Here is a 25900-nt window from a genome sequence, read left to right as displayed (position 1 = left end):
GGGAGGCGACGGAATGTCAAGTATATTTCTGTCATAACAATATAGGCTGTCCCAGTCACTCACCGGACAGGCCGGGTATATAATAAGGACTCACCATCTGCGGGAAATCGCATTGAAAATAAGTGGACGAAGTGTTGCACACCTAAGTGATAAAAGGATCCTGAATCATTGTCAAGAGGGATGGCAAAGTTAGACGTTTTCTATGGATTTCTTATTCTGTTTTTGCTGACTAGCGCGGCCAGGGCAAGTTCTTTGTTCAACAGGTACAATGCCCAGGAACTCGACAGTCTGAAGGTAGGATGCTGTTACACGCTACTTATACTACTACTACTAATACCCTAATTCATCAATCAATTAGCACACCATATAGTGAAATTCGAAACAGATGTCTTAACTATCTTTCCAACTCCAGGATTTGATTGAGCAGCTGGAGGAGAAGATGACTCCCAATGACGAAGGTGGACTCTACCCGGGATCCGAAGTGTTCATGGACTCACTGGAAGACGATGCTCTTTCCCCTGAAATCCTTCGTCAACCAGAAGAGAGCCCGTCGCTGAACCCCAGCCGACCACTGCAGGAGACTCCAGCGAGGTCCCACTTCCGAGACCTTGCCGGCTTGACGAGGACCGCCAAGTCCTTCAGCAGTTGCTTCGGGAACAGGATTGAGAGAATAGGATCGTGGAGTGGACTCGGGTGCAATACCTCCAAGCTTGGTACATTTTTTATAACATATAAGACATGTTTAGATGTCTGCAGAGCACAGTTTAACACCGACATCCCCTAGTAACAAGTTTAGGAATTCTGTCCATTGGTTTTGCCCGTGCGTAAAAATGCGCATGACTTACTTAAAATAAAATGGCAACATGAATGAGCACATTAAACACTGCATTAAATTGACTCGTAACATATTATCGCAACGGGCCATTGTATGAAAGCTGATGTCGGCTGCCCTGTGTTCTTGCATTTTCGACTAAAACCGTTTTGCTTTATCTTGTCGCAGGTCCTAAGAAGAGGCTATTCGGGAACTGAACATCACACCTACCAAGACTTTATTCTCCTGCGCCCAGGATTGCTTCTACCGTGCTCACATTAATGGTACTAGAAAACAGAAAAAAAAGGATCCAGTCAAGTTTCTATGAATTATCAGCTCCATTTGGTGGATGGATAACCCAACTGTCTCTCACATCCGTATTATCATCAGGACATTTCCCCCCAAAGATTGTTCAATTTCTGATTACTCAGTGATATCACAGTTTTGGGTCCAAATTCTCTCTTGACTCCATACATTTGAAATAATCCATTACGCTTGGATAACTCGCAGGAAGCGTCAGATACTATACTCGCAAAGATTTCATTGTGTAAAATAATTGCATGTCAATTATGTTTAGAATAATAGATTAAAAAGCACATCTGTGTATTATTATACCCTCTGCTTCTTAATGCAATTATAAGCATATGTTTATGTTCCTCCTATATACAAAACGAGTACTGTAATGGAATGTTATTTATAATAAACAACTTTTAATGTAATAATTGTTTTTCTGTGTTGCTTGATATTTGTTCAGTGCTAATTGAGTAGATAATTATGTAAAGATTACTAGCTATCATTTTCAGTAAATGAAGGACGTCCTAAATAAGAAAATTGGGCGGCACTAGTAACACTTTGTAAATAAATATTTGTAAACAAGACTATAAGAAACTGTCTGAAAGTAAATTGCATGTGGATAAACAGAAGGAAGCATTTTATTCACACTGAATTACTTTACCTCCTGTGACACAGTTTGCACGTTAACCATGTTTCCGAAAAGGAACAAAATGATTTGGCTGCAAAATGTCCAAACTGTCACTGGGGGTCACTTAATAATCTCCCTTCAAACGATTATGCTCACGTATCCAGTTTCTGTAGAAAGTGATCCATTTACACCAGGCTTTAAACATCACTTTTGGGAAATCACGATTATTGTATCAACACTTTGTTTGGGTTCCCTTGGTTTAAAGCCTCTGCATTGATGAGTTATGGTTATGTAATATGAAAGTTTAGTTTTGCTATGTACGTTTGGACTCAACAATAAAATATATTTTAACAACATGAGTATTAATTGGGACACAACTATATTTCAGTTTGTATCCTGAACTGCTGCAACTTTTACATTTGGAGGGGGTCTTCTTAATTAAAATTAATATTTATTTAAAATAATAATTAAAAAATAAAATGAAGAATATTGGGGACAGCACTGTTCTCATCCGTGCTGCGAATGAAAAAGTCAGCAACCTGCTAAAATAATCCTTATACAACTGAACCAATAATACAGTGGGGATAATCCCCGAGACTAATTGATCAGTTTTGACTCATAATTCCTCTCACGTGTAAATAGCAGGTAGATGAGCAACAGTCATCCTAAGTGTCCAACTGGAGACGTGTCACTAATTACACTCTCCTTACACTTTAGCCCTCTCCGGTCCTCCTGCGCCAGAAGACCATCTTTGCCCCTCTCCTCTCCATTTCCTCCAGAGGCCGCTCCTTTCCCACCCTCTCCCCTACAAGCTGGAAGGACCTCCCCCCTGAGACCAGAAACGCACAGTCCCTGACCACCTGCCAGCCATGACTCCAGACTCATCTGTTCAGACCGTACTTGTTATACAGCAGCCTAATCTCCTGGGCTGCTCAGCACTCTTGCACTTTATTAAACTGCTTCCTTATGAATTGTTAACACGCCTATAGTTGTATGCCCCTCCCCTCCCCTCTCCCTTTAGCACATATACAGGGCTTAACTGTATTATGTCTGCACTGGTTACCTCATTGTACCAGGATATATGGTTATTGTATTTTGTACTGATTGTATTACTGAACTTCTGTAATGCATTCAAAGGCATCGTATGTGAGCAAACTGAATGTCGCATTGGACAAGGGTGTCTGCTAATAAATAAACAATATTAATAAATTCGCCATAATACAATAGAAACTTTGCATTAAGAGACATAACTGAAGAAACATAAAGAGGTACCCAGACTTGTCAATTTGGCAAGAACAAGAAAACATTGCATAATTTGTTTTTTTAAGTTTCTGCAAAATGTTTTAATACAAAGCCATTTCATCAATCAATATTAACATTTCTATAGGTCTGTCAAATTATAGTTGCTTTGCAGTGCGCATGTTCTTGATTCAGTCTATTAGCAGTTGATGGCCGTAGGACATTGCGGGCTACTTGGATTACATAATCATACAATTACAGATGTTAGATGTCAATTTAAATGTCCCCTTGAACGATTATCAACTAAAGCAAAAAATAACAGATTTCAAGACACTGCAATGGTGAATCACATAATCAAAATGACATGTACATACTGAGGTGTGCTAATGTAAACTAGCCCAACACTAGAAACAAACAAATACAATACTGTACGGTGAAGGATTATGTTCATACTTTTAGATATCGCCTTTAACAATATTGCAACTACCAACGTTTCACGAAATAATCTAACCTGACTCAAAGACACTGACACATTTTAAAACTTCAGCAGTCTATCCCACACAGACTGTGTGAAAGCTGTAGGAAATGTGTATTAGTACCATAACTACATATGTTGTTTATGAGTATATGATTTAACTGGTTGGATACAAAACACACACACAAACACACACACACACGTTAGCTATTCACTTGGTAAATCTTTTTAATTATCAAATGTCATTAATTCGCAATTTTAATCAGCTGCAGGGCTTGCCATTTCACTTATTTTGAAGGTTCGTTTAATCCTTTAAGTTGCTTAAGTGGTCTGATAATGCACATTTTAATTATATTTAAACAATCACAAAGTTTTTATTTTTTAAAGATCGCTCATCTCCTGGCTATTTAACATTTCGAGAGGATCACACTGAGATAAGTCGGTCACTGGGTCACTCAAGTGTACCATTTGCCATTCAAGTCATAATACAGTTTACTGACTCTGTCGAGGGAAGACTGTCACTTTAGGAAACATTACAATGATTATGACGCTTGTGAGCAAATAACTGAAATGAGTGGAGTACCAGGAGGACCATACCTTGGACAGTTTGCTTAGAGCTTAAAAAGGCATCGTTTCCGACAGCTTGCTTGATCGTAATCAGGTGACAGAATGCGATTCCTCACATAACTGTCCATGATGTCACACTAAAAAGTATAAAAGACACGGATGGCGCTGGTAAACCGAAACACAGAGCCACAAATATATCAAAGAAGGAAGCCAACACAGATAGGGGAAATAACATAGTCCGAAACCCCAGACTCAATCGTCTACAGCCATTGCGAGGATGCAGCGATCAAACCTCTCCTTCTACTGCGGGCTGCTCTTGCTCCTGAATGCGCAGCTCAGCCGCGGGCATCCTCTGCACGGCGCCTCCGTGGCGCAGGACGTGGAGATGCTGAAGGTAAGTGCGGATATCAAGGATAGACTGATTGAGGACTTGTACAGCTTATAACCCAAGCCAGTTGTACTTTATTGTAAAAGTTGGTGGTTTCTGAGCACGCATTTCATTTGTGGAGCAACCACCTCTTTCTGCATTGTCACACTTTCTCAATATTGGTGATGCACCAACACTGATTGTGACATTTTAACGCGATGCACAATATAAAGCAAACTATTTAAATACTGTATTCAATGGGTGCCCATAGTTTCCAGCGCAGCTCTATTACAACAAGGGAGATTATACTTAAACAATGAAACCGTGTTGCAAAGTTATTTGAGAATGAGAGAGCTCAACTTTTGCAAATGCTTGTTTTTATTGCCAGGCTTTGCTACAGCGAATGGAAGGTACTTTCTCTCAAGCCGAGGAAGCCGAGCCCTTAAACACTGAACCGTCCGAGGAAGAGCTGCTACAGGCGGGGGAAGAGCGCCAGCAACCAGAGACCGCCTCAGACGACAGCAGCCTAGCCGAACTGGAGGAGTACCTGTCGGCCAGGGATTTGAAAGCCATCCGAAGCTCACACTCAAAATCAAAACGATACTCTGGCTGCTTCGGGCGAAGGATGGATAGAATCGGCTCTTTGAGTTCCCTGGGATGCAACACTGCCTCTAGATACAGTAAGTGTTCAATGTTTTAGAATTAAATCGTGAGCAAGAAAACTGAGGGTAGCCTCTCATGCTTTGTCATCACCGGCTCTGATGCACACCGATGGACGTGGTCAGCGCCGATGCACCTCCTGTGTTTTGCAAGTGTGAGACTCTTGTACTGGGAGAACAGTTTCTGCAAGACTTCATGTTTGATTTTATGTTTGTATTGCAGATTCAAAACGAAGCTGAAGCCGTCTTAGAGACACAATCCAGAAACGGACCACCGACTGCAATGCTGTTTTTCAACCTCGATGACGAACTCGATCGACCCTTGACAATGCTATGTTTTATTTAATATTTATTATGAAATATTTATTGAACTTATTTGTATTTATTTATTTATTTATTTATCTATTTATCTATTCAACGAATACATTGTTCCGGCTTGTCATTTATATTGTATTGAAACTTCAAACCTGTCAAGTCATATATCAAATGATTCAATAAATGATTCTATTTTATCACACGTTGTTTGCATTTCACGATTCTTCTGTGATATATGGAAGCCAATTAAGGGAAAATGATACATTAGCAATCACAACTCTGTGAGTCAAATTAACCAATGTTACAGGACAGGACCAGAGTGGGTGCTTTGCTCTGCATATCCGCTTGTGTTAAGCCTTTTTGATCAAACATTTGAGAATGGTTCTGTTGATGCATAACAAACACAAAGACTGTTGATAAATATCAGTATGTGACGTCTTAAGTTACATAATAATAATACAAAAAAACACGTTGATGCATTAATTCACTATGGATAATTAAATGCATACATTCAAGAGAAGAATGCAACAATACACATTTTCCTGCCCCATAATCCTCCGTCCCTCCCACACCGGAGACTGAAAACCACTGAGCTGTTCAGCACCCCGGACAGCGCCAACACGTGGTGTGAGCTGCAGAAATGGCGCTATAAATAAGCCACGAGTTTCTAAAGCTGCCAGTTTCACAGAGTATGTCAACATCCTTAAATACACATTACATGTACAGCCTAAGAGTAATTTAACTAAACTGTAAAGTAACTGTTTTTCTCACTTGACCATCTTAGTTTTCTTCAGTAGGTATAAACAAACGTCTAGGCATAATGTTATTGTTAATGTTAATATTGTAATTTATACAAAGTTAGAAGCCTGCCAATATATATAAACGGCTATAAATTGACTAAAACACCGAACACTATCCGTACACCTTCGAGAAACAAAATCACTGCAGAGAACAATTATGCTTTGGGTGGACAAAATACTGAATAATACTATAGTCGACTGTAATATCACTGCTGTGTTTTATGAATGGGAATTTGAAAGTAAAATGTATAAAATTCCTCTCATTCCATTATTAAGTTCTGTATGATGGGTATTTTTTTTTTTGAGGGATGTGAATACGATTAGACTTCAAACCAGGGATGTCAGACTCCAGTCCTGGGGGGTCGCAGTGGCTGCTTGGTTTTGTTCCAGCCCAGCTCTCAGCTCCTTAATTGGTCTAATTAAACCATTAAATTGATTAATTGAACCCTTCTCTCCAGACTCTGAAATGTTCTGTGGGCTCTGTGTTTTGAGTCAGACGCATTGTATCGGCTTTAAAAATAAAATAGTGTTAGATGAGCCTACCTGAGTAAATAATGACACTAATTAAGTAATTGGGAGCTCCTGTTGGAACAAAAACCAACAGACACTGTGGCCCCCCAGGACTGGAGTCTGACATCCCGGCTTTAAACCATCTGCTGGAATACATCAAAGGAAAGCCACAGGTGGAAAAACAGTCAATTTATGAACAAGTATAATATATATTGTAATAACTAATGGACGTAATATCATTACAGTTTAATCATTGTTACGAGTGGCTCATCTGTTCTCCCCATAATGTGGTATTGTGGGAGTCACCCCTCCAGTTGTATTTCACTCCTATCGCACATTATTGAGTAAAGATGTATATGTAGTTATTTTAAAACTGCAAGGAAAGAATGTCAGATATGTTCCAGTAGAATCCCTCATGAGGCCCAACACATCTGACCTCCACCGCCAAAACGTTTGTGAAATTCAGAGAACATTTCCCCACAAGTGGATGCAACGCGTCTTCCTGTACAACACATCACCTAGCACCAAACACCCACTTAAAAGGAAATCTTCTACAATGCTTATCTGAAGGAGGTGACAGAATGCACTCAGGACAATTAGTGAAATGATGAGCCATGGACACGAGACTGTCTCAGTCCGAGCTATAAAAGAACAAAAGTGGCAAAGAAAACCCCGGAGAAACAAACGAAGCAAAGATTGTTTAAGCAACAGGACGCAAATCTGAGGAGCATGGGGACGACACACACAGCCATCCTAGCTGGATTCCTTGTTCTCCTTTGTCAGCAGGTGGTGGTCAGCCAGTTTTCAAACCCTGGCTTAGAAAACTTCGGAGTAAGTTGGACAATTTATTTATTTTTCAACATTTAAACTAAAGCATTTGACTCACAGAAAAAGCAAGGCACATATACATCTCTCTCTCTCTCTCTCTCTCTCTCTATATATATATATATATATATATATATATATATATATATATAGAGAGAGAGAGAGAGAGAGAGAGAGAGAGAGAGAGATACACACACACACACATTAACAGGGATGCGTCTCTTTGGGTATATAAGCAATATAGATCTAATTTGATCATAAACTAATTCCCAGCCGATTTCTAGCACTTCAACCTTTGCATTTCCATATCCAAACTGTTCAAGGCTGAAAAGAGGAAAACCTCAGGGTACAACATCAGCCTGGAGCACCATCATTTTTACAGATTCAACACATGCACAAGGTGAAAGAACTTAAAAAAAGAGGCAGAAATCTGAGTCTTCAAACTGTGAACCTGAAGTGCTTATTTCCTTCTGCAGCGTGTGATGGAACAGTTAGAGAAGAAATATAGGGAAGAGGAAGCAATGAAAAATGCAAGAGATTACCAGAACCTGAACCAAGAAGCAGAAGACAGCGAGACAGACCCATGGTCAGACCCTGAGACAGTGAGGCTAAATAACCAGGCTCGGATGACCAGGCTGATAGACCTGCTGTTTGGGGGCAGAGAGAAGAGCGCCTCAGGATGCTTCGGCAGAAGAATGGACCGGATCGGTTCCATGAGTGCCCTGGGCTGTGGGGGCTCAAAGAAAGGTAGGATTTTAAAACACTGTAAGATTGTTACATATTGCAGAACAGGCAGAGAAACTAGACAATACAAAACCAAAAGAGTATTGTACTTAAATATGTTATGTGTGAATTGTTTTTATAGTTTTCAATTGTGTGTTTATGGTATGCATCAATAATAGATTAATATATTATTTCAATTTAAAAAGTGGAAATAAACTAATTGTATATATAAAACCAAGTGTAAACTTCATGCGGAGCCCCTCATCCAGCAGTGGATCAATATAGGCTGCTGCTGCTGCTGAGATATAGAGATAGATATAGATACACACACACACTACATACATATAGACACATTATAAATATTATATATACACACATATATATTATATACACACACACATTATATCTGAATTATATATATATATATATATATATATATACACACACACACATACATACATACACACACACATTATAATATATATTATATGCACACACATATATAAATATATATGTAATTATTTTTACCTCTTTTTCAATGCGCAGTAGAGCGAGTCTTTTAAATATTCATCTTTCTTTCCATTTAGGTTAAAGGGATGAGAATGGAAAATGCCAAACGTGCTGCAGTTGGTCATTGTAACTACTGAATGTGCATTAAAACAATCAATAAAGCATTTTCAACTTAAGGATGATGTTGTTTTGCTACAGTACATTCGATTCATATAGTTCTAAAAATTTGGTTTGTGAATTTATGATTCATAGTCTAAATCAAATCAACCTAAAGGAAACTAGATCATTTTGGTTTTAATGCTACAAATGTGATCATGTTCAGAAAATAAATACAACTTTTTATGAGAAGCACTGAAGTCATTGAAGCCCAACTCTGTAATGAATAATCTTCAGGAGGAAAAGTGGTGGAGCAGCTGCATAATTGTATTAAAAGACCAATTGGTAACACCTGTCGTCTCTCTTATTACAATGCTCTTGGCACCTTTGTCATCACTCACACTCTGCAAGCCCCGAATGGGCAGTCCTGCTCCATTTGGGGATGTCAGATTGCTTTAATACTGAGCAGAGAAACAATTAAAGAGGTTAGTCTCTTTAATTCACTGTCTTTCCAAACTTAATGATTATAGAGTATTCCCTCTAAAACCTGCACAATATTCCCTACCAACAAATACTACAAATATTCAATGCATTCACATTATTCCTGTTTTGATATGACAGGAGAATAGATAGTACTTAAAAAAAAAAAAGACCTGAATTGAAGCAAGTGGCGGTCATTACTCTTTTTCTTATTTGATCTATACTGAACACTTTCCTGCACCCCCTCCCCATTAAAAACACATTCTGGAGGGCTCAGACACTTATGCAATCTCAGATTCTGTCTTTTTATTCATTGATGCCTTTTTACACAAGACTGCATGTTCAACAGGCAAACTATGGCATGTCTTTGCCAGTGATTAGGCCAACCCCTTAGCTGCCCATACTAATAATTAAATTACAGCCTGACAGCAGCGGCAGTGAGCTGAGATTTCCAACACCATCCATTCTAATTAGAAAGCAGAAGACCGAGATTACTGCAGGATCTGCCCGGGAGACTGTCAAATGACTGCTTGTCTGCCGTGATTATTCCTGCCATGTGTGTCACTGGATATTATTCACCCACTTTCATTAACAAGGGCCAACAGGTAGCTCAGCCAAACAGGACAGAACTGTCTGTGGAATAGAAGGAAATCAAACCGTTTTTTGCTGTCTATGGTAGACAGCAAGACTCATTCTTGCACCAGTATGGTTTTATCTAGCATAATAAGGATATCCAAGCACAATTGGTAGGGAAGACCCAATCCACCTAGTTCCCAACATTCATATAACTTATTTGTTGGTTATTGCAACATTGACTTACATTTCACGAGTCAGGTCATCATTTGAAAGACAACATATTGGTAACTTACTAGTATCTCCTAGAATTCAAAAATAGTGGAAATGATTCTACCTTAACAAAAAGAGACAACTAAAGTATATAAACATTTTTCTCAAGACTTTAAAGTCTGAAATTGAAACGAACACCAGCACAACCAGTCCATGCCCCTGTAAGAATAAATCAAATATATTCTCAATTACTGCATGAGCATTGCACAATGCTCTTAAAAAGCTCACAGCTGATCAGAGCTTCTTAGTCTTTAATTGTTCTATACATCTTGGGATACAGATTGAACAAGCGGCACAAAAATCAACTACAAAATAGACCTTTTTCAGAATATGAAAAGAAGCAAAAAAGTACAGATCACAAATATCCCAAAATGTAAAACACAAAGAAGCTTATTTTGCATTGGAGAAAAAAAAAAAAAAAAAGACTTCAGAAAACTGAATAGAGAAGAGTAGATAGAAAAGATTGAAGAATGACCATGTTAGGTGAATAACTATTTTCTACTCGCTTTTAAGATCAAAGGTTCCTTCCTATACTGTTAACTGGTGACTGTATAATTTGACGGGAACATATTTGCATCTAGACTGCCTGATTTGAATGTAAATCTAAATAAAAAAACATTTCATTAGCCTAATGTATTGAGGTATCTTGATTCCAGGATGTCAGCCGTCTACCTTTTTCAAATAGAAATTACAGAACCATGAGCGAACAATTAAACGTGGAGTGAAAGAAATCAGTTTAATTTAAACGGGGGGGATTTCCAAGTGTCGTGTCAGTACAGATTTTGGTAAGGCTAAGACCAAGAATGCACAGGATATCCGAAAAAACAAATCACAAACATAATTAAGTTGATTTAAAATAAATAAGACAAATGCTATAATAAATTGATTAGAAGTAACAGCATAAGCTATTGTTATGAAAAAAAAAAACGAGACAAAAAACATAATTCTTAATAGCTTAGAAGTATACTTAGATTTTTATAACACTGTTATAGTACTTTTATGAGGTTTCGAGTATGTCAACAATGAGCAACAACATTTTCTGGAAGGTTCAAGCCCTTTTGACAATTCTCTCACACACAAAACCTTGTCACATTTCATACTACTTGGATTAGATGGCTTATTAAATTACAAAATGTGCTGTTTAATTAGAAATTAAGTGTAAACAATTGCATTGATCTGAAAGCATAAAAAAAAATGAAATACATATGTTCAAATACGTCTGTAACATAAGGAATAAGGAAGAACATGCATTTCCAGGAAAACATGAGTAGAGCTCACGATTACAGTATGAGTTTCAGCCCTCCCCCAAAGAAATATTCAGTACCAATACATAACTTGTAGGAAATTCAAGTAAGTGCTAAAAAACATTATAATATAATATAAGCAGACAATTAAATAACATTAAAAGACAAAAAAACGAACAAAAAATAAGACAACAACAACCGATGCTTCAGCTGTTCTTTACATTTCCTAGATTAATTGTCTAGATTCAATCAAATTTCCAATTGCAAATGACAAACTCATGGCTTAAGACCCAACAGATAGAAGTAAGAAGCTGGGTTTGTAAATTTTTGTAAATCAGTAGTTCGATTGAAGTTTGATGTCAGTGAAAGGCATTTAGCTTTACTATAATTAGTCAGGTGATGCTGATTACCATTTTCCCCGCCTAGAGTTATTGTAACACTTTTTCCAGTTAAATCCTGCACTAAGCGTGTGTGGCAGTATGGGAGAGCCAGTCAATCTCAGGGCGTTTTAAGTTATATGCAAAGGTAGGCTCCTCTGGTGAAAACAATTTCCTTCATGTGATGTAGAAAATACATGAATCTACATTTTTGCACCTCTGTTCAATTTTTTGTCTATTTTTGAAATGTCCTCATGTGATCAGAAGCCTAATGATGTATAATTGAAGAGATTTTCAACTCGGATCAGATGTCAGGCCTTGTCAGTCTCTCAGAAATTCAACATGTGCGAACAGGTGCATTTTAGAAGGAAAGGGGAGGCGAAAGGACCGTCTCCTCACATTATCCACATCCATAACCTTACAGCGATTACACTGTTACATCCTGTACACCGCTGAGTGCGATTAACTCCCAGAAAACACTTTGTCTGTTGTAATTTACGTGCAAAAGAACCCAGATGAATGCACCGGTGTGGAATGATTGCAATCATTTTATTATGATCTGCGGTCAACATGAAACATTAAAATGTTCAACTTCATGTGGTATTACCTTGATCATCAAGTCCATCTCCAAACATCCTCTATGAATACACATTTTCTGCATTACATTATATATATATATATATATATATATATATATATATATATATATATATATATACACACACATACACACACACACACACACACACACAAGTAATGCAAGAGACATTTATAGAGCTTATTCTTTATCCAAGGCACAGGACTGAAGCCTAATTTGAGCATTCTTAGTGTGAATACTCAGACTATAAGTAATAATCTCATGTGTATTAATAATAATAATAATAATAATAATAATAATAATAATAATAATAATAATAATACTTGAGTGCAAGTTTAAAACAAAATCTCAGCTGCAGAAAGCCAAAAAACTGCAGGCACATCACAGTGTTATTTGGCAAAATATTCCCTTGATCATCAATACTAGAGGTTTAAAAAACAAAAAATACAAAACAAAGAACCCCCCCCCCCCAATTACATATGCACAGGTCTACTTAAAAAAATGCCCCAGTCTGTAATATCTGAGTTATTCTAGTAACCTTTATTTCAATTAATAAGGAATGGATCAATGCTTGTGCTCAAGAGCGTCTACATTTAACTGCTTTTCTGTTAAAGATTAAAGCCTGGTGTTCATTAATAAAGAACAGGAGAATATTCTGCACTCTGTTTGAAATCTAGATTTTTATGCTGGGATTTGACTAGTGACCATCTTTCTGAGCATTTACTGGCTCAATTTTAAATGGCAGCAAAAGATTTTAAAACATATATAACCAAAAATAAATCTTCAAATGTATCATTCAACCAAAAAAAGGGGGCATGTACTGTACAATAAATGTGTCATAATATTATTAGTATTATTTACAAGCAGTCTCTCTCTCCCTTGGAGTCGACTACAACCCACCTTGTTGGAATGAAGTCAATTCCTTGAAATTGATTATTAGACACAAGAAAAACACTTTAAACACATACACATGAATATGAGAGGACACATTTAACTACTATGTCAGTTGTAGAGGGAAATAAATGAAACTCCATTGCATCATGGTTTTGTTTTTTCCTTAGAGGGAATGTATCAGTCAAAATAAACATTAATATGATCACAGAAAACAAAACTTTTATGAATACTAGAAATTCAAAGGATGGTGCATCAGACTATTTCATTCAACACTACTTTTTTTTTTTATATCCCAATATGTCAACCTCTCCCACTCTTTACAGTAAGAAAGGTATCCAAGACTGATCTATAGATTAGTGTTGTTCTGCTTGATAATTTCTCACAATATACAATCACTAATATGTAGTGACTAAAGATCTGTACTCTTGCCTGCCTGGTAACCTTTATAATTATAAACTCATGTAGTGCAATAATATATAGAAAATCCAAAGAATGGAGAATTACCCCGGTTCAGTCAATCTGATTTGGAGTGTAAATTGAAATATTTGCTCCATTCATTCTTTATTTTTAAGTGATTATTTTTCTCACTTCTTACATCAAATGCTTGGAAGCAGCACTGACTCTTTATTTTCATTGTTCTTTTTTTAACACCATTTTCTTAGTTTACTTCAGATCTAATTAGCTGAACAGTCAGATAGCTTATCAAAATTAAGTGGTCTTAGTTTAACTTTGCGTTTTCAAAGTTATTCCATCCTTATTTTAACAATCACTAATTAGAAACTATGCTGGCTTAATAAAACATTCAAGTGTAATATATATACTGATAGTGAGAGGAATAAAACAATACAAAAACAAACACACAAAAGTGCAAACGAAGAGCCACAGGGATTGAGGAGTTGCTCTTGATTACCCTTACCTGTAACCAAGAAGGGTGTTAAATGTTTCACCCATTGAAAATCACTTTCATAACTGTATGATGGTTAAATCTGACGTTTCTTCTTACATTTTCTGCAAAACTGTTCATCCAACAAACATCCCAGTGTCTGTAAAGTCTCGAAGTATGAGGTGTGCCGAGTGGGAGTGGTCGAGTGTTGCAGTGCTGGAGGGTTGACTCCCTGGGTGGGGCTGTAGCAACCCGTGGTCTTTTAGGAATAACAGAGATTGGACGGTTCCTGGGATTCTTGACAAGCATGTCTTGGCCCCCATAGTCCTGCCTGAAGCGGCGAGGGCCAACCCCCCACATGAGAGGGTCTTGGACCGGGAGAGCGAAGGAGAACTTCAGACGGTAATGTAGTGCTGTCTAAGTTTCGCGACAAGAAACTCGTGGGTTAGATTGTGTCTGGTGATGATCCCAACGATCTGGAAAAGCGAGGTACAGATTGCATTGTGTGTGGGGGTGACTTTAGTGACCATCAAAAGAGAAGTGGTACTGGAATCACACGTACACAAAACCAACAAATAAAACTCACCCATTACGATTTGGCTTTTAAATAACGGAATAACAGAATTTACATACCTCTCCTACTGCATTGACCACAGGTAAATGCCTCAATCCCATCGTCCTGAACAAGTTGAACACCTGGGACACGCGCGTGCTTGGGGACACAGTGTACGGACAAGGGTTCATGTATGGTGTGACATCCTGAAAAACATCATTAGAAATAAAACAAAAAACTAAAGAAATGCAATGCATCTATACTGAAATATTATGTTGGGACAGTCTTGTCCACAAAGAAACCACAAGGACGAAAAAACGTTCAGTTTTACCACTATCATCCGTGGGTTGAGTAAGCACAGGTCCAGGTCATAGATATCAGGGTAGCGAGGGTAGTCTTCAGTCATCTCTGCGAATGACAATCGGGGCTGAGTGGCGCTCTGTGGAGAAACGACACAAAGACACTAGTTTTTATACATTTTTATACATTTTTGAGCACAGTTTTGTGGAAAGATGAGAGAAATTCCCTTGATAAATCCCTCCACAAACTCACCGATTGGTTTTCTGCGTAACACACGCCGTGAATCAACAGGTTGACCAGCTGGGAGCGCAGGATCAGGCCGTGGAAGGTCAGAGGTCGGAAGCGCTCCTCCATGGTCCACTCCTCGCTGGGGGACTGGTCTGGGTAGAGGTTGGGGTAGGGGATGTGCCTGGAAGACAGGAAAACCACATCGGAGTAAGAAAAAAAAAATGGGAGGAAACCAACAAGCCCCAAAATATGAAGGATTGTAAATGAGTTTTGAGAGGAAAAGAGACATGGGCAGCGCCCATGTCTCTTTTCCTCTCAAAACTCATTTTCAATCCTTCATATTTTGTGAGTGAGAGTCTGCCACTGCGTCTCCCTGCCTCACCTGCTGTCCAGCATCTGCTGCAGGATGTCCTGGCCCTCCTCGGCCATCTCCACGCTGACCTGCTCATCACACACGTTGCGCAGCTCGCTGGATGGGTACGACTTCATGGACTGACTGCGCCGCCTCTGCTCCCCGGCCCGGGTCAGGACACTGGACTTCTACAACAGAGCATTCGACTCAAGGGAATGCATGCCAACACGCATGGATCTGAACGAAAGGAACATCTGGTGAAGCTCTGGCTCCCTCCGCTGGCGAGACGGAGACACTACCTTAAAGCGGATGTTGTTGCTGATGAGGATGTTGCCCTTCATGAACTCCTTCTCGTTGCCCCGGTTCTCTGTGACCACGGGGAAGGCATGGTACACGGTGGTCCTCAGGATGCTGACCAGAGACTGGATTCGGGTGTGAGGGTACACGTAGGTCAGGTTGGGCTCCATGATGTCGCTAGCCGTCAGTCTGCAGACACAATGAGATAGAGGGCGCAAAGAGTGATTTGAAATAACACAATAAAATAAAGCAGATCATGTCCTTCACTAATGCCTGTATTATAGCGATTCAGTCTGGCATTCAGACTGAAAGGCATTCGTCCAGCAGGGGTGGGAATAGCAGCCTGTTTTAGCACTAGGGCTTTATCCTCTGGGGAAGCTATAATGTAGGACAATGACATCTGAAGGCCTCATCCAAAACAACAAGAAAGGCCAGATAAAAAACTTTATTACACTTACTTATCCATCTCCACCTCCGTCTCCCACTCCAGCAGTGGCACCCCCCTCAGCATGATGTGGATGTCATAGATGCCCTTGTTGAAGAAATCTGCCGTCCACTTAGCGATCTGCAAATACATCAGGGAAATCAAACATCATTCTGTATGTAGACGTAATAATTTCCATTGAGTGTGTTCATTTTTTTTTACTTGCAACTTGAAAATCAAACCGCAATCCCAATCTATGGAAATTATTAGAATTACAATCGTACGAAAAATCATTTTAGTTCAGTTGACCTACAGTCCAGAATGAATCAAGTGCCTCTGCTACGCTGGAAATTATCACCACAGTACATTTCTACACTGTTCATAATTTAACAGCACAGTTCCTACCATGAGAGTGATCATGATTGGCAGACCGTAAGTGATTTCATTGGTCGATTCGATCAGAATGACAGTCAGACTGATGGTCATCCGGACCACGCCCCCGAGGAAGGCAGCTGCACCAATCAGAGCGAAGGTCCCAGAGTAAATGTCCATACCTAAATGTCTAGAAAATGGAGAGGAAACCAAACATGACACAGCTGCATATGTATCTATACAGGTACTACAATAAGAATGATATACATACATACAATCATACAGACGAGTGACAAATGAATGGAAAAACCTGAATAAATTAGTGGAGGAAAATAACGAATGCAGATGTCTCCAAACAGGTGTACTGCATGATACAATTAAGCAACTAACATCCTGTCATGCTCTGTGGCATGTATACAAATGCTGAGCAGGCCCAGATCTCAACCCAATTGAACACCTATGGGAGATTTTGGACCGACATGTTAGACAGCTCTCTCCACCACCATTATCAAAACCCCAGAGTCCAGAGACTAGTAGAATCTGTGCAAAGAGCATTGAAGCTGTTCTGGTGGCTCGTGGTGCCCAACACTGTACTGAGACACTGTTTTTTCCTGTGTCACCCGTCTGTATGAATATATAAATAAAAGCTAAAGGATAGCACTCACCATAACAATTACTATAAAGCACTTCACAACAATATGATTTAGCCACTTCGAATAAAACACACGTCAGTTGAACCAAACTGGGATTAATTCCAGAACATAAACTGGATCACAGTGAGAACATTTTCAGTAAAAAGCACCTTTTATAAATGTGCATGTAAAGATTCCTATCATTAGGCTAGCCATGCAGAAGTCTGAACTGAACCGTAAGTAGGTCAACGTGGAGCTCTCCCACCGCTGAAAAGGTCTGCGAACGAAGGTCCACAGAAACAAAAATGCCACGTCAGCGAGACGAGCGTTTTGACGAACAGAAGTCGGAGTGTCAGCATTATCACTTTGTAGTTCGGGGTCTGTGCTGTACTTTCTCACAGCGGCTACACTGCCAGATTAGCACTTTGGAAGCGTGAGGGGAAAAAACTATACATTAGGACTTTTCGGTGAAACTGAACCTGATGAGTCTGTCTGAACATTTTCAGCCTTGGGTTGTAACTCAACTACTGTGCTGAAGAGCCCTTACGTATCTGTTCTGCAGATGGGTGATACATATGATAACCAACAGCAGGCTCACATTTTCAGGATGTTGGCTACCAGTCGGCCGTAAGCAGCTCCACACAACAAGGATGGCACGAAGAGGCCACTCGGCACAGACACGCCATATGTCCAGCAGGCCAGCAAAAAATACAGCACAAAGAAAATGGTCAAAGTCTCGGGGCTGAAGGTACCTGCAATGACAACAACAGAAGAGATCAGAAAGACAGTCATGTCTTCACATATTAAAACAAGAACTGTTACACTGTCATGCCCTACATGGGAGTGACAATCGCACAGACACGGGGAAAGGATGCGATCTGCTCCAAACTGGATTTACAGGTCTTGATTAGGTCATTTGTTTGCCGAGTGGCTCCTCACCATCTTGATGGAAGAGCTGGTGAATGGCCACCTCCTGGGGATTGAAGAAGAGTGTGGCCATGTCGTTGTAGGTCTTATTGGGGCAGAAGAACTGCTTTATGGTCGAGTTGACATCCTCAGAGGCAGATTCCTAGATATCAAGACGACAGGGGAAAAAGGAGAGACATAGTAACTGAGGACTGTGTAGGAATGTGACGTATTTCTGCCCAAGTGGAGAAGATTAATAAACTTAGTTAAAGTGTTCAGTGGACACATCAAATTATTCCAGCAGGTTCACTTCTGCTGGATCAAATAAAATACCCAGAAGAAGTTGTTGTGATAGAGGGCACCTCTTTGGCTACAGCAGGGTCAGAGCGTGTTTATCCTAATCCCCTGAATGGTACAATACCATTTCATAAGCCATTGGTCAGGGTTTATATTTAGGATATGGACTCAGCTTTTGCACTTTCAGATGCGATACTGAACATTTTCATTGCAGCAATGATTCGAGGAAAGGTTAAAATTCATTCTATCAATAACTGCAAACATATTTGCAAACATTAAAAAAGTAATGCATAAAACCCTATACAATTAACATTCGTTGACTAACTGTTCAGATTCAGCGTATATACCCAAAAGTTAATGCAATTAATGAATGCTGAATGAGATCCACCCGCCAGTGTGCTAATACAAACAATGCATCTTTCATTATATTTTGTGTTGCTCACGAATCACAATGGTGTCATTCAAATCATAACTCCAGTCAATACTACACCGGCCAGACGTCAGTGTGGGAAGCAGGGTTGGACTCACCTGCAGCAGGGAGGTGGTGTTGTTAGAGGTGGGTGAAGACAGGTCTCGACATTCTCCGAGTGTCATGGAGGCCACAAAGATCACCACCGTCGTCACCATTGAGACCAGCAGGCTCTCCAAGACCCTGACAGAAATACGGAGGCAGGGGCATCACACACACAGGCCAAAACACTGTCTAAATTAAACTAGAATGCTAACGTTTCTGCAGAAACTTTGTCTGCATGTGAAAGTATTATTGAGTACAGTAAGCAGTATGTATCAGTGTACATGTAGTACTATAGTAAGTACAAGATACTACAGTATACAACAGTGTACTATAGTATATCACAAGTTACTACAGTATACTATGGTATAAGTGTAATATGGTATAAAACTGTGTATTATAGTACTATAATAGTATATTATGGTGTAATAAAGTGCACTACATTATTTGTTGTACTACTGTAGTACATCACAAGGTAATAAAGTATACTATGTTTAATGTTTAAGGGAGTTAATTAAGATATGTAGGTATGAGTAGTGAATAATATGGAATAAAAATACTATTACTCAGTACTAAAGCTCTGTATATACAAATTTAATGTAGTATAATTATTATTAGTAGAAGCTGGGTAAGTACGAGTGCAATAAGTATATGTATATAATACAGTATTAAAAGGGGAAACCATATAGTAAAATACTTTAAAGCATTATAAAATCATAGAAAACATGCAATATTATAAATTGCACAAATTGAAATTTTACTGGATCCCCTGTAACAACAACAAACAAAATCCTCAACAAAAAGACACAGCTAGAAGAGGACTGCGAATACCTGACAAACTTGGCTTTGGGATGCACGTTCCTCATGCGATACTTGGCCAGCCTCTTGTTCATGCAGTTGAACAGGGCCCCCAGCAGGCCCCCGCCTATGCCCATGACAACAAAGAAGGCCAGGTCCACTGCAGTCCAAAGGTGACACTTCTTGTCCCCATCAGCACACTGGAGGAAGACCGAAAGAGACGGGATGCACAGCCTCTTGCATTCAGCTACTTTGGACACAGTATGTAAATGATTTACACAAAAGGTCTTGTTTATACATGATCTTAGTTATTAATTAATAAGAGGTACATTCTATACCTTAAATTCTCCAAAGTTGAGCAGCCCTGGGAGCTGGAAGGAGCCCCAGCTGTTGTACAGGAGTCCCGAGCGAAAGAAATTGAGAGTGAAGGTGGCGGACATGGAGCAGAACAACTGGGGATAGAAGGAGGGAAAAAAAAAAAAAAAAAAGAGGCCAGTTAGGACAGAGGGGAATAAACAGACAATTGAGAACAATCCAGTCCGTTCAGAATGGACTCCTTTACTACATTCACAAGAAAGAACAATCTTTAAACCACATTACATTGAAATAACCGGATCCTGCAGAGCAATCGACACCATCAGAGATGCCTGGGGGAAATTAATTCTCTCTGTGATCTTGCTTGCTTGCGCTTACTTACTAAAGAGCCTTCTAAGACAATGGCAGTAAACACACCAAATTAGATTGCCGATACCAGCCAGTGTTACATATCTCTGATGAGTGTATACACTGATGAGATTAAGTGCTCCATTAAATACTGCTCACCACTTTCCACGTGAGAGCCTGGTTCCAAAAGGATGAGCCCTCCTCCAGACTGAACAGGGTCCCTCCAATAGGGGCCCCGAAAGCAGCTGCTACACCGGCAGCCGCCCCTGCCGACACAAAGTCCCTCTTGTCCCTGAGACGAAAGAAATATATAAATGCACGCAATTCAAAATGTTTATACTTCTGATAAATGCTTTTAAAAATACCTCGGCCAAACCCCATGTAAACTTGAAAAAAACACAAGTGATGACTGTTTATACATGTAAATTAGAATGTAAAGTAATTACACTATGAAGCACTTGTTCTGCAACATTATGAAGCCACACCTACTTAGATTAGGGTTGCCTTTCTACTAACTTAAGAGAATTGGTTGTAGATTTGTATGGGCCTAGGCTGAAATGTTGGTGTGGGTTGGGTTTCAAGCTGTTGGTTGGACTTAAAATGCAGAGGGTAACCTACTGGTGTCATAATTAGGGCAACTGTTTCTTAATTAGACTCCTCTGAAAGCTAATAATTGTGATGTGATTGTATTTATTGACGTGGCTGCAACGAGCAATAGCCTCCAGATCATGTTGCGTCAATGTAACTCCGCAAATTCAGTTTTCCTAATTATTATTCTGTTTAACTAAACAGTCACAGTGCAACACGTGTTCTGCATTTGTACAACATAGCCAACCTCTGTAGCACAAAATGCATCAACATCTTTTGCTCATACTAGCTATGGGGCAAACTGAACTTTACTACAATAGCTTTCACACGAGTCTTATAAAGAATCAACATCAGCTACAAACGTTGTAAAAGGTCATCTACGTGACAAAATCGTAGCCCTAGTCATGACGTAGTGCGGTCTCTCCTGTCAACACTGCAAGGCCATAGCGCAGTTCAGAATAAAGATTCTGATAATTTGTTAGGCTAACTAATTATCATCTCTGTCTTTAGTTAAGATTTCTATGTTTAAGTAGGTAGATAAGTAACCCACTGATTTAATCCAATAAAACACACCTATTTCGTTTAAAATATTTGACAGAAAACCAATATTTGCTTAATTCTGTCAGGAAAGTATTTAATTAAAATAAATGAGGAGGTTTCTTGGTCAGTATTCATTTTCACTTGCACAATGGAAGAGTTCCCGATAATATCCTGCTCGATAAAGCTCGCAGCCACAACCCCGAGGCAGGGCCTAGGGAGGTGCACACACTCACCGGTCGCTGCGGAAGTAGGGGAAGTTGAAGTTGATTTTTTTAAAGGTGATGCTCTGAAACTAGAGAAAAGAAAAGAAACAAAAGAAATAAGAGAAGAAAAATCACATTCCAGTACTTAATAATGAAGACAATGTATACGACTAACAGTAGTCTACACATAAAATGACTATTCTAAGATGAATCTTTATTTTGATCCAAAGTGAATATGCCACAATACTCTCAGGACTTGATCACATTTTCACATAATGTTTATAAAGTCAGTGTTAAGAATTTGCACTCTGTACATTGAAAGGAACATCAGAAAATAAAAAGATGACAACTTCATAATGGAGATAAATATAAAATATACAATTCAGAAAAGCACTAAAGATGGCCACCTGAATGCCCAAAATGTTTACACACTGCATTGAATGTTTATACACCCTGACGAATTCGATACCTGATATTGATTTCTACATTATGAAGCTGACATCTTGATAATTTTTGATGACCACCATATTTCATACAGAGTGCAGATTCTTAAACATTGACTTGATCTAGCTCTATAGCTCTATATCATGAAAGTATTTCCCGTACCTGAGGCAGTCCTGCTCCTACAATAGAACCACAGTGGATCATTGGGCCTTCTTTCCCAACAAAAAGCCCTGCAAAGAAAAGCTTTGATTAATCACACACGTGACCCATCAGTTTTGTTGCATTTGCGTTTCTTCCAATTCACAATGCTGTATATTTTGACAGAACTGACAATCCATCACATCTCCTACCTCCAGCCACAGTGAACAGGACTCCCACAGCCTTGCACAGAAAGGTTCGCATCCGGACGATGCCTGGGATCTTCACGCCATTCAGATAGCTCTTAATCTCAGGTATACCCGACCCTGCGGCTATAGGCTGGAAGAAAGAATCACATAAAAGATCCAATAAAGCTTCAGACTTCCCTAAGAGGCTGACTAGACTCTGCATTAAACATAATAGACGGAAATTGTACCGCAATAAGTTGTTGAACTAATTTTAGAGAAATGATTGTCCTTATATGATGAATGCCTATTACAAACTCTTTATATTTGAAATTAACAAATTGTGTTCTGGCAAATTTTATCTAAAGTGGAATTTGCCACGCCTCCAATTTTCACTCCCACCCCGACGTTCAGGCCCAATTCCAACACTGAGTATATTAATTAAGTCCATTAAACCAGTGAGGTTGAAGGTTGCTGCCTGCCAAGTGCAGTTTTCTTTGAAAGACTTGCCTCAATGAGAACGAGTACACTGGCTATAAAGATGAAAGTCGCATTAAAAGCCAGAAGTTCAAGTAAGGACAGCGCAAGACAGCCCTTTTCACTGCAATCCTCCACAGCTGCAAGAAACCGGTCAAAGAAAACCTTCCGATGTTGGACAGAGTGGATAAAGACAAGTGTGGCAAGAAATCAGATAGAGAACACAGTAAGTATGATGTTTTAAGACTGCTCCACAAAAAAAAAAGTCTTCATATAAAACCGATTACTCATAACAAATAAGTCTCTTTCCAGAACGGTAAAAAGGATACATCTTCCAACGATGCTGAACTTGATTTGAGAAAACAGTCGTACAAAATAGTCAACAAATAGGCCCACCTGAAAAGACAGAAAAGAAGTCAAATCAGATCAAGTTTTATTCTTTAGTGCATTACCTAAACACAATATACAATTCTGTTAAAAACTCTTCATTTTGGATAAAACTTACCAATCCAGTACAGACTCCAATGGCAAACACAACAATCCACTTCACTGCTTCATACTTTCTGGCTTTCTGGTTTGGAGAAAACAATATGCTTAAAAACAAAGACCTAATAAAAGTATTACTACCATAATTATAGAGGATAATTACTTAATGTAGGTATTGCTTTAAAGTGAACACAAATGAATTGAAATGATAAGAGAATATAAAGATATCAAGCAAACTTTATATAATTATGTCCCAGCAATTGGGGGGAAAGAGAAAAAAAAAAAACAAAAAAAACAGATAATCCACAGATTATAATGGAAGTATTTTCCATTAATTTGCTTGCTTGCTTACTTTACCTTATTATCCATTCCCTCCAGAACTTCCAAGTATGGATCATTGATGCACTTGTCATAGTCCAAGCTCTGTCAAGAGAAGAAACAGTAAAACATTAGGGAAATATTAGATTATTTATTATACAGCTTTTCTGGGGGCTGTGATATCACTGGTAGTAGCAGATGAGTCAGAGCAGACTCACCGATTCTCAGAATTGATATGAATTAGTTGTGCCCATGACCATTGTAAGAACTGCTGTCTCACTCCTGTGCAGTTCATTCATCTGTGATACTACACCAATACTATTACATACTGTAGACATGACAGTCCCTTCTGCATCCCATTTAATACAAAAACAAACTTTGAGGTCGACACATACTTCATGCTTCATATGACGAATCTGCCCAAAACTGCAAATAAAAACTGGTTCTAATCAGACCCTGTTATACTGGATCACAGACTTCTATTCTTTGTGGTTTTAATACTGGTTTAAATTGTATGATTGTATTCTCACCTCATAATCTTTCCTGGGCAGGATTTCATCTTCTTCCTCGTGAGTTTCCCCTAAAATTGTCTGGTGTGAGGAAGAGGAAAAGTTTTGGGTAAAGACAGAAACCAAGGTGTATCTAGTAGAGTTTCAGTAACTAAACAAATACACAAGGATGTTGATCATTCAATGGTTACCTGAACACACAATGGCTTAAACCTTCTAAATGAAATCTGACAAAAGTGCTCACATTCAAAATATTTACTTTTGCTCAATACTGACACAGGTCTAGATTTTCTCAGAAAAGTAAATTAGAGTCAGCTATACCACTTGAATAGGCTAATAACAATAGTGCATACAGTGCACAGCAATGCAAAGAAATCACAGGATTTAAATACATTTATGAAAAGTAATTTACTTTTATGTGGCAGAAGTTATAATAATCACACAGATACTACTACTACTAATAATAATAAACACAAAAAACAAGAAAGAAAGAAAGACAACACATCTGAGATCTCTGAGTATCAATTACATCAGCAATCTGTGCACCAGCACTCAAGGGACAAAGACTCTGCCCTGCTCTCATTGTAGGGGCTATGCTTTTGTTCAGCAAAATGCCTTAAGGGAAATACTTCGCATCCTTGCAAACGTAGTGCAGACTCTCTTAAATACACTTTTGCACATGTTAATGGATGGTGACAATATAGCGTTCAATATTACAACACAGTCCTGGAGTCTAGACACAAATCAAGCATGCTCTTCTGCATCAACATGATCAATCATGGTGCACATGAATGAAGCCAGGCGCACAGTCATGCTTTATGACTGAAGTTCACCCTGAAGCCTTTAACCATTAAGATGCCGCAAATCCGCCTTTTCATGTTATTTCGTGCGATTCCGCCAAGTTATAACCAACTCACAGAGGACATTTACTCTCATCTGCATTGGCCATAGGATCAGGTTTGCTCAGTTGTTGCTAGTCTTACCAACAATATACAAGTCAGCCGTTTCCAATAGGCATGCTTTATCACACAACACTCGTTTTAAAGAGATACCGGACATGCTTAACACACGTCAAGCATGCATCTCATACACATGACAACAATCACACCATAACATGAATGTGGAGAAGGGTGGGTGGGGGGTGGAAACTAGAGCCCTTTCCTTATGCTAACAGTCCTGACAGCCTCGCAAAAGACAAAGACACAAAGCTAGCTCGCAGATCCTGCAGGCGGCGGAGCGAAACAGCGCAGCGGTCAGCCATTGTACCAGCTCCTCGGGTGTCCTGGTCTCCCCTTCCCTGCAGCAGCACTGGCAGCACAGACAGCTCCCACAGCACGCCATTTTCCCTGTCTCATCCTCCGCCTGAAAACACTCCCGTCATGTGACCCGCAGGGGGCGTCACAAGCGGTCACATGCTGAAGCCACCGAGGCGGGCGCCATTGCAGAAGTAGTCCCCAGTGACGGAGCTCTCGATTGTACACAATGGGACACTTTTACTTGCGTTGTTAGTCACGTAGGCTATGTTTAATTATTTAAAA

General features: G+C 39.2%; 4 protein-coding genes across 4 annotated transcripts; 3 read left to right on the top strand and 1 right to left on the bottom strand.

Annotated features, from left to right (window-relative positions):
* Positions 1 to 74: 74 nt before the first annotated feature.
* LOC136713961 (ventricular natriuretic peptide) lies at positions 75 to 1533 on the top strand. Its single transcript, XM_066691213.1, has 3 exons — positions 75 to 294; positions 413 to 713; positions 1001 to 1533. The coding sequence occupies exons 1-3, from the start codon at positions 181 to 183 to the stop codon at positions 1027 to 1029; spliced, it is 444 nt and encodes a 147-aa protein (XP_066547310.1). The 5' UTR covers positions 75 to 180; the 3' UTR covers positions 1030 to 1533.
* Positions 1534 to 4178: 2645 nt separating this feature from the next.
* Positions 4179 to 5557, top strand: LOC136713585 (brain natriuretic peptide). Its single transcript, XM_066690715.1, has 3 exons — positions 4179 to 4408; positions 4770 to 5061; positions 5264 to 5557. The coding sequence occupies exons 1-3, from the start codon at positions 4292 to 4294 to the stop codon at positions 5278 to 5280; spliced, it is 426 nt and encodes a 141-aa protein (XP_066546812.1). The 5' UTR covers positions 4179 to 4291; the 3' UTR covers positions 5281 to 5557.
* A 1774-nt stretch (positions 5558 to 7331) lies between these two features.
* Positions 7332 to 8899, top strand: LOC136714172 (natriuretic peptides A). The gene is made up of 3 exons (XM_066691496.1): positions 7332 to 7496; positions 7967 to 8237; positions 8801 to 8899. The coding sequence occupies exons 1-3, from the start codon at positions 7395 to 7397 to the stop codon at positions 8803 to 8805; spliced, it is 378 nt and encodes a 125-aa protein (XP_066547593.1). The 5' UTR covers positions 7332 to 7394; the 3' UTR covers positions 8806 to 8899.
* Positions 8900 to 10862: 1963 nt separating this feature from the next.
* clcn6 (chloride channel 6) lies at positions 10863 to 25734 on the bottom strand. Its single transcript, XM_066691493.1, has 23 exons — positions 25629 to 25734; positions 24384 to 24443; positions 23893 to 23958; positions 23555 to 23620; positions 23379 to 23445; positions 23083 to 23189; positions 22600 to 22726; positions 22412 to 22479; positions 21836 to 21894; positions 20634 to 20766; positions 20150 to 20263; positions 19845 to 20011; positions 19031 to 19154; positions 18239 to 18368; positions 17898 to 18051; positions 16701 to 16857; positions 16330 to 16436; positions 15874 to 16060; positions 15605 to 15762; positions 15247 to 15403; positions 15026 to 15133; positions 14775 to 14900; positions 10863 to 14617 (listed from the first exon to the last, which is right to left on the bottom strand). The coding sequence occupies exons 1-23, from the start codon at positions 25701 to 25703 to the stop codon at positions 14537 to 14539; spliced, it is 2598 nt and encodes an 865-aa protein (XP_066547590.1). The 5' UTR covers positions 25704 to 25734; the 3' UTR covers positions 10863 to 14536.
* Between the last annotated feature and the right edge of the window lie 166 nt (positions 25735 to 25900).

Source organism: Amia ocellicauda, chromosome 18 (genome assembly GCF_036373705.1).
Source record: "Amia ocellicauda isolate fAmiCal2 chromosome 18, fAmiCal2.hap1, whole genome shotgun sequence".
NCBI lineage: Eukaryota > Metazoa > Chordata > Actinopteri > Amiiformes > Amiidae > Amia > Amia ocellicauda.
The sequence above is the reverse complement of the archived record's forward strand: the minus strand, read 5'-3'. Positions and strand labels throughout refer to the sequence as shown.

What these genes read in the sequence shown, in the direction of transcription:
- clcn6 (XM_066691493.1), bottom strand. Translation starts at nt 25,703, where the DNA reads ATGGCGTGCTGTGGGAGCTGTCTGTGCTGCCAGTGCTGCTGCAGGGAA. An exon ending in CCTGTTCACTGTGGCTGGAG is followed by an intron (nt 22,480 to 22,599) that starts GTAGGAGATGTG and finishes TTTTCTTTGCAG; the next exon opens with GGCTTTTTGTTGGGAAAGAA. An exon ending in AGGCTCTCACGTGGAAAGTG is followed by an intron (nt 20,264 to 20,633) that starts GTGAGCAGTATT and finishes TTCTATCCCCAG; the next exon opens with TTGTTCTGCTCCATGTCCGC.
- LOC136713961 (XM_066691213.1), top strand. Translation starts at nt 181, where the DNA reads ATGGCAAAGTTAGACGTTTTCTATGGATTTCTTATTCTGTTTTTGCTG. An exon ending in AGGAACTCGACAGTCTGAAG is followed by an intron (nt 295 to 412) that starts GTAGGATGCTGT and finishes TTCCAACTCCAG; the next exon opens with GATTTGATTGAGCAGCTGGA. An exon ending in GTGCAATACCTCCAAGCTTG is followed by an intron (nt 714 to 1,000) that starts GTACATTTTTTA and finishes ATCTTGTCGCAG; the next exon opens with GTCCTAAGAAGAGGCTATTC.
- LOC136714172 (XM_066691496.1), top strand. Translation starts at nt 7,395, where the DNA reads ATGGGGACGACACACACAGCCATCCTAGCTGGATTCCTTGTTCTCCTT. An exon ending in CTGGCTTAGAAAACTTCGGA is followed by an intron (nt 7,497 to 7,966) that starts GTAAGTTGGACA and finishes TTCCTTCTGCAG; the next exon opens with CGTGTGATGGAACAGTTAGA.
- LOC136713585 (XM_066690715.1), top strand. Translation starts at nt 4,292, where the DNA reads ATGCAGCGATCAAACCTCTCCTTCTACTGCGGGCTGCTCTTGCTCCTG. An exon ending in AGGACGTGGAGATGCTGAAG is followed by an intron (nt 4,409 to 4,769) that starts GTAAGTGCGGAT and finishes TTTTATTGCCAG; the next exon opens with GCTTTGCTACAGCGAATGGA.